This window comes from Antechinus flavipes, chromosome 4 (genome assembly GCF_016432865.1).
Source record: "Antechinus flavipes isolate AdamAnt ecotype Samford, QLD, Australia chromosome 4, AdamAnt_v2, whole genome shotgun sequence".
In the NCBI taxonomy this organism is placed as follows: Eukaryota; Metazoa; Chordata; class Mammalia; order Dasyuromorphia; family Dasyuridae; genus Antechinus; species Antechinus flavipes.
Genome location: NC_067401.1, coordinates 452,741,291 through 452,758,812, shown reverse-complemented (window position 1 = coordinate 452,758,812; position 17,522 = coordinate 452,741,291). Strand labels below are relative to the sequence as shown.

Below are 17,522 nucleotides of genomic sequence, written 5' to 3'. Positions count from 1 at the left end.
ATATTAAAATTAAACTTCCTTCTTTCAGCACTTATTCCCCAAATCATAAAACTAATCACCTCATGTATTCATGCAGTTCTTGAGTAGTGTTCCCTAATGACCTGTCCTGAAGCTCTGGTGTTCTTCCTTTTACCAGTAGCTTAGATGAGTCCATTAAAGTTGTACAAACCAAATTGGACATGTTAGTTGAAGAGTCAGGCTTCAAAACTTTACCAATAGGATAGACAATGGACCTAATCTAATAAGATGAAGTTTCATATGGATTAAAGTTATATACATTAAAAAAAAAACCCTCTGCATATGCTCAAGATGGGGAACCAGGGCTAGAAGACAATTTGCATGAGGAAAAATTAAGGGTTTATTTTTAATGAACTGTAGCTTCATTGGGATTCAGCTCTGGGATATGACCACTGAAGCATTTAATATGATCTTGGTGTAGTTTCATAGAGCATTTTAGTGAGCTTCCAGAGAGATGGTTGATGGGTCACTATATTCCATCTATCCTGTCCACATCCCGGAACTTCCATTTGAACAAACCACAACACTCATTCCCAGTGTCTTGTGTTTTCACAGTGCTTGTACCTATGGCAAAAGTATCGAACTCGTTAAATTTCTTCTCGACCAAAACATCCTAAGCATCAATCATCAAGGAAGAGATGGACACACTGGTAAGAGCGTGATATGATTGAAAATTATCTCACTTTGCTGTCGCTTGTCAAACCCAGAGAAATGAGCCCGTCTGGAAGTCTTCCTTTTAGACTTTTCCTAAAGCTGCTAAGTTGAGTTGGTGGTAATTACAGTCCATATCTAGGAATTACAGCGAAGCAAAGAAGTGGATTGGCTGTCAGAGCAAACGGTGTCTGCTTATGACATTGGAGCTTTGGCCCCATAATAGGATGGATTCTTTATCAAAGAAATCAATTCTCACTTTATAGCTCTTGCTACAATCCTATTACAGGGCAACAATTGTCTTTGTGGCAGCCAGAGGTTGATGTTTGGCTCTCTTGCTTCTCCCTCCCTCCTCCCCACCCTGTAGGATTACACTCTGCTTGCTACCATGGACACATCCGTCTGGTGCAGTTCTTACTGGATAATGGAGCTGATATGAATCTGGTAGCCTGTGATCCCAGCAGGTCAAGTGGTGAAAAAGATGAGCAGACTTGTTTGATGTGGGCTTATGAAAAAGGTATTTTTTTAATCTTCCTGTTTCTTAAAGCAATGTTTTGAAGTACATGCATAGATTATGGCAATACCTGGCTGGCTCCTTTGCTTCAATCACTTGTACTTTCTCATGGCCTCTCACAGAATCATAGGAGGGCATCTGGGGATTTCAATCAGAGTCAAGTGGACTGTCGCTGGGGAAGTCATCCCTTAACTGAGAGAAGAAATCTATGAGGGCTACTTTTAAATCAAAGACTCAATAATTGTGTGGGGGGGAGGTAAGGACTTATAGAGGATAGGAAATTCTCCATGTCCTGACATGGAAAAATGATGCCTGATTTTTTTCTTCCTGGTACCAGAGAGCAGAACTCTGGAGGGGCCCACACAACAATAGAAAGATATTGCAGAGAGGGCAAATTTCGACATGCTACGAGCAGAAAACAAACAAATGAATAGCATCCTAAACAACTTATGTTCTAAGTCGGAAAGACTTCCTTGTGGAAAAGGAGCTTCCCTCCCCAAGGAAGTATTTGAGGAAAGAATGGATGAACATTCCATCTGTTATCAAAAAATTCTTTTTACGAGACAAATTGAATCTCTCCGACTCTGTGATTCTCTGTTGGTAAGAAGCTAGGAGTAAAAGCCAGGAGTGATCTGTTGAATTTGATGAATGAGGGCTACTGTTGGGGAACAGACATTACAGAGCAGGAAAGGAAGGCAGATGTGAACATAGAAATATAAAAAGATCTCAAAATGTAGCAGACAAAGAGAAAAGCAAGGGGGGCAGCTATTTATTGCCTAAGTCTTTGAATACAAACTCGATAAAACACAAAGTGCCTCCATTGAATCACAAACAGCTCAAGACCAACTCTATAATTCCATCTTTCAAATAGAAAGAGAACAAATGCTGGTTTCTTTTGGAAAGACAGAGGTGACAAGGCCATGTGTACTGTTGTTGATAAATCAATAACAGCTCCCTTGTATTTAATGCTTTAAAGTTTATAAAGTGCTTTTTACACAGCCTTCCCAGTGCAGTGATAGAAGTGACCTCAATAGTTCTTGAAGTCTGACTCATACCTGAATAAGAATTCCCAAAAAACATTCCCAATCAGTGGCCATCCAGTTCAGCTGGAATCCCTACAATGAAGGGAAAACAATTACCACCCAAGACTGTTCAGTCCCCTTCAATAGAGCTATAATTATTAGGAAGATTTAGCTGAAAACCAGCATAAATTGGCCTTTTTGCACATTATGTAGAACAGACATTATTATCCACATTTTACAGAAAGGGATATTGAGGTTTAGAGAAACTACTAGCTGACACAGATCTGTGTCACAGAACTGAGGAGCACTGGAACCATTCCCCAAGCCCATAAGACCAACCCTCTTTCTATGACTCCATGGGGCTTGTATGGATAATAATAGGCAATAACATGTCATGGGATCCAAAATTGGATGAAACATTAGATGTCATCAAGTTCAACCCCCTCATTTTACACAGAAGGAATCCAAGGCACAGGGTAATCAAGGTTATATTCCTAGTAATTCTCTGGGGAAGGATTCAAATCCAGCTTTTCCTGACTATTTCTGTAGAGCTCTCCCCTCCACATTATGCTTCTCCAAATCAAAAGCAAAGTGATCCTCAATGAGATGATACAAAAGCATAGCTGACTATATCCATACATGGTATGGTACTAAGCTCCAGAACCCAAAAACAAACAGGAAAGAGCTGCTGCCTTCAAGAAGTGTAAATCCTTTTGTTTTAGTCCTAAAGGAGGCAGCACAACAGTGCACATACACCCAAGTGGCACATGTCGATGAAGTAATTTCTAGTTATTTTAGAGGACAGAGACAACTCAAAGAGAACTTCTCTATAGGAATAGATCACTGAACTGTTCTGAATACTATAGAAGATATTTGGGTAAAAAATGATTTCTCAAATAAATGTTTTTAGAAATATTTAGAGTCAAAAATAAGTTTGTTTTCTGTTTGTTTAAAGAGAGCACTGATATTGATAAGTTCTGTCCAAAAATTAATGCTGTATTTAATTTTCCATGGGGTGGGAGAGATGATAGGCTTTCCTGGATTTTAGTTGAGCAGGAGTGAATACAGAAAAAATTGTGAATTGGCTTAATTTAGTGAAGTAATGAATGATTTTACTGCCTTCTAACATTTTTGGAGCAAATCCCTTGACTTAGTGGACTTGCTTACTGATCCATGAAATACATACCATATTTTTCACCTTATTTGTTCAACTAATGTGTAGAATAGCCTTTAATTATTCCTATGAATTTTTAATGAAATAAATATTCTTACCCAGGAGTACCCAGAGGGGTATTTTACATATGTTTTAGCACAAAGAAAAGAAAAGCAACAAAATCAAATGCCATTGTTCTGTTTTGTTTTGCTTGCTGGAGAAATGTTGATTTAGATCTGTGTGGGTACAGTTTATTTAAACAATAGTACAGTAAAAAGAAGAAAATGTTGCAGAAAGTGTAAAATGTGAGAACAGGCATTGTGGTACAGTGGACTGAAGAGCCAGGAGCTCCGCCATTGCCACTGTGGGATTCTGAGCAATCGCTTTGTGCCTCGCTTAGAGGCATTTCTTCATCTGTGAAATGAGGATAACAATCCCTTTACCTAACAAAGTTGTTATAAGTCTTAAACAGTCCTTGAATCGTTTCCATCTTGTCTGTCTCTTTGTGGGGTGTTCTTGGCAAATACACTCAAGTGCTTTGCTATTTTCTCCTCCTACTCATTTACAGGTGAGGACACTGAGGTAAACCAGCTAAAGTGGCTTGTCCAAAGTTACACAACTAGTATGTGTCTGAGGCTAGATTTGAACCCAGAATGATAAGCCTTCCTGACTCCAGGTCAAGCTCTCTATTCACTGAACCACTTAGCTGCCCAAACAGTCATTCAGTTTAGAACTTACCAAATATTTATCAAATATTATTAAGAACTTGCCAAATAAGTGTATGAGGTGGGGTCCAGGATACATATTTGTAAGTATAAGTAAGACACAAAACAAATACATTATCATCTTGGGGAACAGGTGGCTAATGCACAGAGACTAGGAAAAACTTTCTAAAGGAAATGGCTCTTGAGGTGAATCTTAAGGGAAAGCAGAAAATCCAGGAGGAAGAGATCAGTGAGGAAGTTCGTCTATGGATGGCCAATACAGATGATATATTTAGAGCACTTTGAAAAATATAGTCTTAACTTTTTTCATTATAATTCTGAAAGGCTGTGTCCTATCAAAACAGAAAGAAAATGGTTAAAAGGGAAAGCAGGAAAGACAGCCTTGAATTCTGAGAAGATACCTGCATATAAGGAAATTAGCTAAGAACCAATGGAAACAGAAATGGGAACTTTATATTGCTATCAGAAAATGCCAAAGACCATATAGACAGAAGGAGGGAATAAAGGAGTTCTGGGAACAGATGGCAAGCCTGGAACAGAGGCACGATCTAGAACAATTGGGAAATTCAGTTATCCAGAAGTCAGGTAGAGAATGCAGAGTAGTTGCCTTCACTCTCTCCAAAGCCCGGCTTCCTTCGGGTCCCAGCTACAATCCTGGATTCTACAAAAAGCCTTTCTTAATCCTGGCTAGTGCTTGATCTCTCCCGTCTGGATCTTGTTTGGACATGGCTGCTTGCAGGGTGGGAGTGCATAGCTAATCAGTTGCCAAGTCTTGTCATGGCAAGCCTTCACGGTGTGCCTCCTGTATTAGCTGGGAACTCCAGGAGACCAAAGGCTGTTTGCTGTGTTTTCTTTTTATTTTGCACTTCTCTGCCTCCCCAGCACTTGGTCTGGTGTCTGGCACAGAGCAGACATTTAATAAAGGTATCACGACTTGCTTTGCTTTACTGAGAGTTGTAGCCTTCAAAAGGTGGAAAAAACAACAATGAGACTTTTTCTTCTGTTTCTGTTTTTCGTTAATAAAGAGGATCTTGGGTATGGAATGGTAATGATGAGAAAATTGCTAAGTAATGAGCACTCAGGAGATGTGATAGAGGAGAGAAAGACCAAGCAGAATCTGACAGATTTTAAGAGAAAAAAGTTGGCAGAGGGCTCAGAGAAAGGATCTGTAGGATCACATAGACTGCAATTCAAAGAAAGACGGGGTCCTAGAGGAATGGAAGGTCCTCATGCATGAAACTCTGCAGATGCAGTGAGGAGTAATTTCTTATGATGAGGAAAAGGGGGAAATGCCCAAAAGGACCAAGAAAGAGAGTTTTAAGGTACATACGGATGAGAAAAGCTGGTCAATGAGACTATGTAAAGCCTTTGCAAATTGTATAGCACTGAACAAATGTTAAATATTATTCTACAGAAGATGAATGCAAATGCTCTGATCCTATCAGAATAAGATTACTGGACTAATCATTTTCCATTGAATGTGATGTAATGTCTAGAGAACCACATGAAGCCAGGGAGATCTGAATTCAAGTCCATCTCAGACACACCATGAAAAATGACTTACTTTATTAAGTTCCAGGCAGATCTCTCTGTGTATAAGGCAGATAAATGAGAACTGCTTTCTCATTCAGGAATTCTCTGTGTTAGTGACTGGATCCAGATCTAGTCCCTGCCCCCATAAGCCTTGTAAATCCGGGGAATGCTATGGACGTAGCTACAAGATTTTACTTAGCTTTGAAATTTGTTCATATAATTTTGTGGAGAAAATGTAGAAGTTTGGCTGTTTACAGATTAAGGGAAGGATTTGGAACTAGCTGAATGACAAAACCCAAAGAATCTTCTTTAATGGCTCAACATCCCATTGGAAGGTCTCCAAGGAAATAGGACAGGGACATGTGTTTGACATTTCAATATGACTTGGAAAAACACCTATTTATCAAACTGAAAGATACCCCAAGCTGAAAGGCAGAACCAGCCTACTGGGGGACAGACTCCAGAGACCATTTTAGGATTTGTGCAAAGAGCAGCCTAAGAACTTCTCTGACATGAAGGCAGTCAGTTTCTTAGTGGTGGGAAAATGCAGTGATGAGACCAAAAGTGTCCAAAAATTTAAAGCAGTGTGAAAAATAAGAGCCACCAAACTACCTGCTGGAGTTGTTTGGAGATAAATATTCTGTAAAATTGTTAAGTATTATGTAAGTGAGAGTCACCATTCTCTTTACTTATCGGACACAGCTCAGACATTAAACTCTTCCTCCCTCTCCTTGGTACACTAAACAGTGTCCCATTAGGAAGGACACTCTTTTCCTTTACTAGATGAATCTAACTGGAGCACTTGCAGATGGGGATGATTCCAAATCAAGTCCCTTAAACACTTCTCATATTCCAGGACATACAGGAACAATGTTGGGGAGACAAACTATCTCTTACCTTCAAGGAGCCCATATTCTAGGGAGGTGCATGGAGAAATGACCTATAAACATAAATGCAAAGTAATCGGAGATGGGAGAGAACACGACTCACTAAGGTGAACACGAAAGCTTCGGGGAAATAACACCAGAGCTGATTCTTGAAAAGAGTTAAGGATTCTAAGAGTCAAAATTAGGAAAAGCGTGCATTAAAGGTATGGGGAAAGAGCCTGTGCAAAGGCGAGGAGGAGAGGAAAATTAGAAATCTGAGTGTCAATGGGAGCCATTGGGCCAGGAATTTCTTTCGGAAAGCTGATATTCTTTTGTTAAAGCTTTACACACACACACACACACACACACACACACACACACACTCATTCTACTTATAACCTTTGAAACGTGTGTAGTTGAAAAACAAAACCAAGAAGCCATGAGTACTGGATTTGCTCCAGGCTGGGATTGGTGGGGGCTAGATTTTCAGAAAAGTGTAAAGGTAATAGAGAGTCGGAGTCCTCAAAAGGGTGTCTCTGAGACCATGACAATATCATCATGATTTCAAGAGCCCTTCCCTTCTGCATGACTGAGTCTGATTCTGATGGAGCTCCAGGAATAAGTAGAATAATAACAATAATGCTCTGCTTCAAAGTAAATGCCTCACCTTTGAAAAGAGAAAGATACATTTTCCAAAATGCTTTCTTTACCTTTGCTCAAATTCTTTTTTTAGGTAACCAGGAGTTCATATAATTTGAAAATCTAAATAAATTTAATAGAGAAATCCTTGGATCAGTGGCTCCACAATTGACCAAGGAATATTTAGGAAAATAACCTCTTTAGAGGTTAACATTTTGGAGTACACTGTTCTTTTTTTTTTTCTTCAAAATATCCCTAGTAATACTGTAAGAGGCAGAAGCCTAAGCAGGATACCAACAAAGAAATGAATAAATGAATGAAAAAAATAAGCATTTATTATGTGCCAGGTACTGCACTAATACCATTTGACCATTTTTCCCCCTTATTTTTTTAACTGAATGTCTCAGTGATGCCCCAGGGCCCTGGAAGAGTTAATTTCAGTTTCTGCGCCCCAAAGAATAGTTTAGTTCCCCAAGGCTCACCATAAAATCAGATATTAATAATGCTTTGTGTTTCTATAACCCTGTTAACCTAAACAGCTCAATGTAATTCCTGGAAATCATTTCCCCAGTGACCTTGATTCAAAGGAGAGTCCTATAGGTTAAAGTTTCAATATGCCTTTGTCAGCCTCCCAAGATCTCCTATTTTATAACGTCCAAAGCATTTTCCTTCTCAGACTACTCACCCCCTCTCTCCTTTTTCTTTTCTACGATTCCATCTGAAAGTATAGAGATAACTGTCTCCCTCCCTAGGATTTAGTCTCCCCTTTCCCTGGGGGTATAAAGGACTTGTATGAATCAATTTAAATTGGCCAGAAGAAATAACCAGAAGCCTGCTTATGTTCAAATCCCTGACCCTGATCACCAATATGGAAAACCCATTGCAAAGACTTTCACGTAATCTTCCATCCATTGCATTAAAGATGAAGCTGCCGAATTGAAAAGATCCCGGCCAATTAGAAGCAAGCCACAGCTCAATATACTTTGTCTGCCGGGGAGATTTGAAAAAAGACAGGGCTCACAATGAAAAGTGCTCCCACAAACCAGGCGAATTAAGGGCAGAAAATCGCCCAAACCCGAAACAGAACGAAAAACTCCGCATTTGCCTCCATTCTGGCCTCAGTTAAAGTAATTTTGCTGAATCCCCCATCCCAGTATCTAATTATCCCAAATACAGTACTGGTGCACAGCAGAGTCTCTCTAATTCACAGTGACAGGGAGACGGAGGTGGAGAATTACTAAGTAAGGGAACAAAAACAATAAAATTCAAGGGTCCTGCATCACGAGATGTGCTTTCTTCATTCCTTCTGACAGGTGTAGCATGGTGGGAATTATTTATAGTGAGAGTCCCCGGTATATTCTGGAAAAGAGATGGAGTCCCACAGACATGAGCTTGAACCACAGCCCCTGCCAGGAGAAGTGGAGGGTGTGGATGGAACCAGGGAAGGGAGGGGAGAGGCAGATTGGCCTGGAGAATGGACAGCATGAGGAACCCGGGGTTCTAGAGAGCGAGCCTGGGCATGACCAGGACCCAGGCTCAAGGTCTGAGCATGAAGAGGACCCGGGCTCCAGAGAGCAGGACTCGGCATGCGGAGGACCCAGGCTCTTTTCTTTCTTCTTCTTTTCTTCTTTTTCTCCTTTCCTTTCTTTCTTCCTTTCTACTTTTCTTCCTTTGTTTTCTCTTTTCTTCCTTCCTGTGTTCCTATGATCATCTGAATCTTACAAGAATTATGTGAGATATTATCATCCCTTGTTACAAAGGGGGAAACTGAGGTATTGTGAGACATTGGGTGACTCAAACAAGGTGACAGACCTATGGCTAGAGGCCTTGTATTGAACGCAAGTCTTTCTAGCCCCAGTACTACATCTACTTCTCCATTCAGATGCTCCAGCTCATAGGGAAAATGCACTTCTTCTTTTTAACAAGAGGATTATGGATTTAAAAGCTAAAATGAACCTTCAGAGCCACTGAATTCAACTCACCTATTTTATAGATGAAGAAAGTGAGACACAAAACTTTCTTCAGTCTTCAAATTCTATCATCTCCAGATCTTGAGTTCTTGACAAGTGAGTCATGAAATGCTCTCAAGAACAGAGATCCAGAGAGCAAAAGAACAATGCATAGGGGGCTCAAGGATCTTTAGCATGTCTCTTATTTCAGCCTGGGTGCCAAAATTCACATAAAAAGATTGCTCTGTGAATGTATGATTGGCAAAAAAAGGAAAAAATCCATAATGTGCTGCGTTGGCACCAATTGTGAGACAAACCATGTTCTATTCTGACATCCAATAGAATGTTTAAAATAAAAGTCAGAGGGCTGCTACCATTGGACCAAGTGCATTCCTTAGGGAGAGGACTTACGGAAGATTGTGAATGAGTATTACAAAATCCAATTCAATTCAGCAAAGATTTTTAGTATATGTGGTATACTGTGTTACCCAGAGGAGAAAGAGAAGAGAGATTACCACTTGCAGGAAATGCCACGCCACCGTCATCAATACCACTGATCCCACCAGGACAAGCCCTGATGAGTCAAAGAAAAAAAATTTTGAAGACCTGGAGATCTTTGTCATCAGTGTGCCAAAAAAGGCAAGCTTATAATTCTGGGTGACTTTAATGCTAGCGTAGGCTCCAACTATCAGTCATGGCAGAGTGTCCTTGGGAGGAATGGAGTTGGAAGTACTACCAGCCACTTAATACTGAAGATTTGTGCAATCCATGACCTGGCTCATCACTAATACTGCCTTCTATTTACCTAAATGCAATAAAACTTCATGGATGCCCCCTCACAGCAAACACTGGCTACCTTGGAGGGAAAGTTAACTTCACACATGGTTGCTAAGAATAGAGCAGAAAAGGAGTGGGCAGTGTATCACACTGCATTTGATTATCAGAGTCAGGCCACTTGCAAACATCAAAACTAGTTGATGAAAATGAAAGGGAAATTCAGAAACTGCTAAATGAAAAATGAGAACTCCACAGGGTTTATCAGCAGGACAGTTCATCCATCTCTAAGAAGGTTATATTTAATTCTTTCAGAAATCAAGTCCAAGCAAAGCATAGAAAGATGCGGTATTCTTGACTAAGTTAAAAAAGATGGATGAAATTCAATTTTACAATGATAGTATCAATTCAAAATGCTTTTGTCATGCCCTCAAGGCTATTTATGGGGAAAAGCCCTGTGGTGCATCTCAATTACTCAGTGCAGATGGAGCTACATTGATTAGTGATAAGGACATGATCCTAGAGAGCTGGGCTGAACACTTCCATAATATTCTCAGAAGACTATCATCAATCAATGCAGAAGCCATTGATCATTTATTTCAGCTTGAAGTCAATCCCTCCCTAGCTGGAGTTACAACTGAAGAAGAGATTTTGAGGCAAATAGATTCTTTTCATGTAGCAAAGTACCTGGTACTTATTCCAGATTTACCAGATGTGGGGGGCGGGGAGGAGGGGGGAGTCCATTGTTCATAAAAAAGCTGACTGAAATTTTCCAGATTATAATGGCCAGGTGTTCAAGGATGCCTCTATTCTGTCTCTATAAAGGTAAAAGCTATAGGTTTTCCTGTAATAATCACAGGAGGATCTCTCAGTCACTGTTGGCAAGATTCTTAACAAAATCCTCCTTAACAGGCTGATCTGGGGAGATGGTTATCTATCTAAGAGCCAGTGTGGTTTCAGGAAGGACTGAGGTACAGTCAATATGGTGTTTGCTGCCCAACAACTCCAGGAAAAATGCCATGGGCAGAGCAGACATCTGTAGACAACATTTATAGATCTGACCAAGGCCTTTGATGCTGTCAGACACAAGGGTTTATGGAAAATTATGTCAAGGTTTAGTTGCCCAGAAGAGTTCTTCAGTATTGTACACCAGTTTCATGATGGCATGTTTGCCCAGTTTTTAGATGATGGATGATGCCCTTGCACTTTCCCAGGAACCAATGGAGTGAAACAAGGCTGTGTGCTTTCATGCCTTTTAGCATGACGTTTTCAGCCATATTGTCCAGCACCTTTAATGAGGATGAATACAACATTAATGTCAGTTATTACACTGATGTTCAACTTGAAAAGGCTACAAGCCAAGACTAAAGTATTGGTGAAGGATTTTTGTTTGCATGTGATTGTGCCCTTAATGCAGCCTCTGAAGCTGAGATGCAACAAAGTATGGACCAGTTCTCTGCTTCTTGTGCTATTTTGGCCAATTAACACCAAGAAAACATTGGTCCTCCATCAACCAGCGCCATACCATCCATATGTGGAATCACCAGTTACAGCAAATGGAGAAGTTTTGGATGTTGTAAGTTCACTTACCTTGGCAGTTTATTTTCCAGGGATGTCCACACTGATAATAAGATTGACACATGCGTTGTCAGAGCTAGCTCAGTGTTTGGGACATTCTGAAGAAAAGTGTGGGAGAACAAAGGAATTAGGCTGACTCCCAGACTGAAGGTCTCTAGAGCCATTGTGCTGACCTCATTGTGTACACCTGTGAAACCCGGACAGTCCACCAGCACCAAGCCAGGAAATTGATTCACTTCCATTTGAATTGTCTTAGGAAGATTCTGAAGATCATTTGGCAGGATGAGATACCAGACATTGAGGCCCTTTCTTGAACTAAACTGCTGAGCATCCCGACTCTACTGCAGAGAGCACAATTCCTTTGAGCTGGCCATATTGTTTGAATGCCAAATGTATGCTTGCCAAAAAACAATTATATAAAGAACTCACACAGGGCAAGCACTCACATGATGGTCAGAAAAATCCATACAAGGACTCTCTTAAAATCTCAAGAATTTTGGAGTTGATTGTCTGATAGTGGGAGACACTGGCACCGGGACCGCCCAGCATGTGGTGCCCTCATCAGAGAAGTAGTTCAAAAGAAATACAAGATGTGCAAATTCAGGGGATTTGCATGGACTATTTTTGCCCAAGCTGTGGCAGAGCCTTCTGAGCTCCCCGTGGTCTGATCAGCCACAGTTGGACACATTATAACTTGGCTCTAACATAATGATGTTACTTTGTTCCTCTTCAAGAACAAAGACCACAACCAACCAGCACCTCAAAAGCTTAAAAAAAAACCCTTAGTGGTACAGTGGAGCAGAGAGAGTTTGGGGAAATATCTTTCTTTCTTTGTAGTATTCTCCAGAGCTGTGCTCTGAGGTTGCAGCAAGAACCCAGAAAGCTGAGAATTCACCTGCAGACACTGAACCAGCATCAGGAGGCTTCTTGGACTAGCCAAAAGAGCTTCCACAGGGGGCCAAAGGGAGAGAAGAAAAGAATAGTAACGATGTCTTGTGGCTCGTGAACTTGGGAGTGCCTCAGACACTTAGAAGCTGGATGGTCCAAGCAAGTCACTCCATCTCTCTCTGCCATAATTTCTTCATGTGTGGAAAAGAAGGGTTGGGATCCCGTGGCCCCTTTGGCCTCCCAGCTCCCTGAAGCTGGTTGATCCTGTTTTCTCAAACGTAAGGTCTTAGACTAGATGCCCTCAAAGGACCCTTTCATCTCTAAATCTGTGGTCCCGTAATGCTGTGATGACTCTTTAATCAATGAGGCAGAAGCTCAAGAAGTCAGACTTGGATGGGCAACCTGGCTTGCTGAGCGCTCTCCTGTTTGATTATTTGGAAGAGCAAAGGCTGGAGAGATGCCCAGCTTGTCTTTCCATGAGACCCTGCTGGATCTGAGAGTGGGAGACTCTACTGGAGTGATCTTGGATGGCTGCACATGGGATTGGTTCTTTTATGCAAGAGTTCTTAACTGATTTGCATTGCAGAACCCTTTGACTGAAACCTATGAAATTCTTCTCAGAACAGTGTTTTTAAGTGCATAAAAGGCAACAGATTATCAAAATATAAAAATAAAGTTGGCTTGGCTTGGAATTAGGAAGCCCTGTTCTAAAAAATCCCAAGAATAGAAGGGCATCCACAAAATTTTTTGACATTCAGTAGAGAGCCTGTGGCTATGCTGTGTTGTCCATGGACTGACCTGATTACCTGATCTTTCATATTAAGGAGATTGGGGTCAGTGATAAAGGGACCTCCCCAATAATTTGAATCTTTCATTGAAACCTTTAATTGTCCATATCTTTCTCCCTGTGGAGCCAGAATAATCCCATTGGCTTCTTCTTTAGAGGTCAAAAAGCAACTCAATTACCTTTCCATGCCTGGGGCTGCTGCCTCATAATTTAGTTTTCTAATGAGATTAGACTCTTGTCAAAGAGAGGACTTCTCTATGCTGGCCCCTTAGAAGAGAGTTGACAGACTGCTCTGGTTAGATTTTTTTAAAAACTTTTTTCTTTGTGTACTTTTAGCTTTCCTGGAGTCCTCTGAACTTATCATAGTACCTGTAAATAATACTTAATAAATGCTTGTTGACCAGATAGCTGTATTTCTTCTGGACTCAAATGAATGGAGGAAGAAATGGGGGCAAATATGTGAGACCTGAATGTGTATTCATTGGCTTTCTTGCTCGGAAATCCCAGGAAAATATGCCCTCAGAGAGGTCTCTCCCAGTTCATGAGATGGCCACATGTGGGATAGTGATAGAGTTTCCTGGAAAAGTGTGAAGGAATGAGAAGTACTTTCACACTTGACTCACAGAAAAAATCATGGAGGATGTTTATGATTTCTCCCCCTTCTGTGAATTAGAATTGGAATCGATCCATATCCCTCGGAGCATTTCTCTAAATTAACTTATTCATCCAGTGACATCTTACTTCAGTGTTCCAGAATGATGTGAATATTGACCTTGGCTATTTAAAGGTTATAGCACTAGAGTGAGGTCTGACAGGTGCTTCCACACTAGAAAGAACTTGAAGATGGCACTTGTGACTCTTATGAGTGTGATTCAAGGGTCAGCCTTGTTAATTAGGGGGAATGGGGTCCATCACCAGATGCATGAAAGAGCCCGGAGACATAGAAAGGTTCACCTAAACCCAGAAGGAGAAAATGGGATGTCAAACAGATGGTAATGGATGGGAAGAATGAATGAAAGAAATGAAGTGTAATCAATTCAATTCAACAGCACAGTGTTAAGAACCTACTCAGTGTTAGAAATTATAACGGGTGCTTGAAATGCAAAGACAAATAGAAATTTGTCCTTGTTCTCAAATAGCTTACATTCTGCTGGTTAAGTGGTAATGGAGAAATGTGCCCATAAACAAAGGACCCGGGGGATCTCTTAAGTGTAGGATCCTGATATTAGCAGCCCTTCTACCAAGTACATATTCTAATCAGTTTAGGATCTTAGAGTCTTAGGAAGTTGTCTGAGCCACATGGGGAATAAATGACAGGAAGGTGATGGATTCAGTATGCAGAAAATGAGACAGACTTTTTTTTTGGTCATGGACAACAGTTTTTTTTTTCCTTTTCTTTTTAGTGAGAATAGAAAATAGGAAGAAGAGAAAATCAATGCTGCTTAAATGAAATAAAAATGAAACAAAACGTTTAAAGGTTAAATGTTTCACAGAAAACATCAGAATTGCCAGTAGAAGCCCCTTGAAGGCAGGAGCCCTTTACTTTTGTGTGTCTCCTGTATCTATTGCAATGACTGACATACAGTAGGCGCTTAATAAATATGTATTCTTTTCATCAACATAAAGACCATTCAATGATTTCAGAGAACTCATAATGAAGAATGATGGGTGCCTCCTTACAGAGATGTCAGAGATTCAATCTGCCAAATGAGACATATTTTGTTGCCGAGTGAGCCAGTATCGAGACTGGCTATACACTATACACTAGACTCTGTATAGTGTTTACAAGGGAATTGTTTTTCCCTTTTCTTTTTTTCAACAGGAGTAGGATATAGGAGGGAGAGAAAACAAATGCTTGCTAATGTTTCTAAAATAATTTTAATTTTAAAAAGAGAAAAATGTTTGTGGATGGATTTATTGGAATCTTGACCCAAGTCCTTTAGACTTTATGTCCAACAATCCATTTCCCCACTCTGCCTCTGGCAGTGCATTAACATTTTTACAAAATACTGAGCTATAATACCAAAAAATGCGCTGAGGAAGTGAACATCACTGTTCGGCGGGCATTAAACCTTGTCACATCAGTCCTGCTTGCGGATAAGACACTTGGCGCCAATCTCTAGCTGCCTGAGAGGGCTTTATCAGACTCTGAATGACCTCTGGGCAAGCGCTCCCTTATTCTAGCCAGCCTCTCCATTGCTCCGTAATCATCGCGTTAGCTTAACCAGTCCTCTCCTGATCTCCAAGCAGGGGTCTCTCCTCTTAACCCTCAGAGCCGAAGAGTGGCTCATTAGCCCAGGTAGGTGGAGGTTTTTGCCAAAGGCACTTAAAAGACTTCTTCCAGTTGGGCCGATGGTCTTGGTAAACAAGAAGGAGGCAGGTTGCCTTTGCAGACATTGAGCAGGTAGTGGGAAATCTGGTGAGCCAGCCACCACTGGCTGTGATTCAGGAGCAAGTGTGTGTGTGTGTGTGTGTGTGTGTGTGTGTGTGTGTGTGTGTGTCAGGAGGGAGGGAGAGGGAGCTGTTGCTCATTGGCATTTCCCTCACAGCTTCGATCCATCCACTCATTAAATTCTTGACAAAAGCATCCTGGAGGAAAATGGCACCCAATGGGGGCCCTGCGCTGGCAAGAAATTGCAGCTGCTCTGAGCAAGTGGAGCCAAGAGAGCTGCTGAGAGGAAAGGTGTGCTGGGAGCGGGATCCCGGCTCATTTGGGCCTGTGGGAGGCCTGGGAGGCTGGCAGCCTCCCTACACCAAGGAGAAGTACCCAAAGCTGGTGCAAACACCGGGGCTCCGGGGAACTTTTCCTTCCTCCTTCCCAGCTGGCCTTCGTGGGGGAGGAGCAGTAACAGCACGAACCTGGGAAAATAGTCATTAGCAAAACCCTCAGAGATGTAGAGTCGGCTGGGCCAGAGTCAGGCTCAGGAGGACCCAAAATGAGCCCTGCTCGGAAGCCTCGCCACAGCCAAGGTCCGAATCTCCCCGATTCTGTGCCCGGAGAGTCTTGAGTCGGAACGTTCAAATGCAGCCTCAGATGTGTCCCCTAGGCGAGTCACCCTTCTCATGTTCCTCATCTGTAAAATGGGGACAATCATACCATCGGTAAATGTGCTAAGCTGAGGAGATTAGCATTGAGCAGCCCCCAGCGTGGGCCAGGCACTGCCCTGAGTGGCGTTTTCTTTAAATCCTCTGTGTTTTTTATGATGGATACAACAGCACATGGAAAGCATTTGGAAAACTCCAAAGCACCAAAGAAATGAGGAGCTGGGTCCAAATTTCTCTCTGATGTTTGCTCCTTTGGTGACTTCACTTGTCTGGGCCTTGAGCTCTCGATTTGCAAAACTTGAAGTTCAGGAGCCTCCAGTGAGAGATCATCCTGCCTCACTTAGGGTCCGAGACTCCCCACGGGCAGAGAGCCCGACCTTCTGGGAAGCGTCTTCCTAAACTGGAGCTCCACGTGGTCTCTGCAAGTATCAGTCAGCGAGCCTCCCTAAGTACTTGTCACAATCTGCTGGATCTTAGGGAAGCAAATGCAAAATGGACAGTCTCTCCAGGAGCTCATTTGCTCCTGTCAGAAGAGTTAATGTATAATCAATAAGCCAATCAATAAGCATTTATTGGCAGTTTCCCCAGTACATAGATCTGGAGTCAGAAGGACCTGAGTTCAAATCCACACTAACACACTGGCTTTGTGATCCTGGACAAGTCACTCAATCGCTGCTTGCCTCAGTTTCTCCATTTGTAAAATTGGGGTAATAAAACCTCCCAGAGTAGTTGTGATAATCCAATGAGATGTTTGTAAAATATTTTGCAAACTTTCAAATAATAAGTAAATGCTAGATATTTAGTAGTAGTAGTAGTAGTATCTTAAATTTTAAATACGTGCCAGGCACTGTGGACATTGGTCATTTTTCAGTTCTGTCCAACCCTCTGTGGCCTGATTTGGGATTTTCTTAGCAAAGATAGGGGTGGTTTTCTTTTCCAGCTCATTTTATAGTTGAGGAAACTGAGGCAAGCAAGGTAAATGGTCACACAGTAATCTGGGGGAAGATGTGAATTCCTAGAGATGAGTCCTTCCGGCTCCAGGCCTAGAGCTCTCTCTTCTGCACCACCAGCAGCTCCACCGGGGAACAGAGAGAAAACATGGTTCCTGTCTTCAAAGTGGTCACATTATTTTATTTTAAAAAATCAACTTTTCTATTACATGTTAAGTTCCAAACTGTGTCTCTACCTATCAGCCTTTAGAAAAGTGATTGACATAGACCCTATCACGAGAGAATCAAATCCAGAAAATCCTTCCAAAGCAGGGAGCAGTATTCCTCTGAATTCTGAAACTTAGGGCAGTAAGGGAATAAGCAAGTATTGAGCACTTACTGTGTGCCAGGTATGGGCAGCACCCTGAATTGGATTGGAAGCTGCACAAAG

At 41.5% G+C, this 17,522-nt stretch overlaps 1 protein-coding gene across 1 annotated transcript in view; it reads left to right on the top strand.

The window, feature by feature from the left end:
* Positions 1–1,041: 1,041 nt before the first annotated feature.
* The window catches only part of TNNI3K (TNNI3 interacting kinase), a 186,761-nt gene continuing 170,280 nt past the window's right edge, over positions 1,042–17,522 (top strand). Inside the window, exon 1 of the mRNA XM_051999424.1 lies at positions 1,042–1,186. Within this exon, the coding sequence (XP_051855384.1) occupies positions 1,105–1,186 (82 nt within the window). The 5' untranslated portion in view covers positions 1,042–1,104. The remainder of the gene's footprint in view (positions 1,187–17,522) is intronic.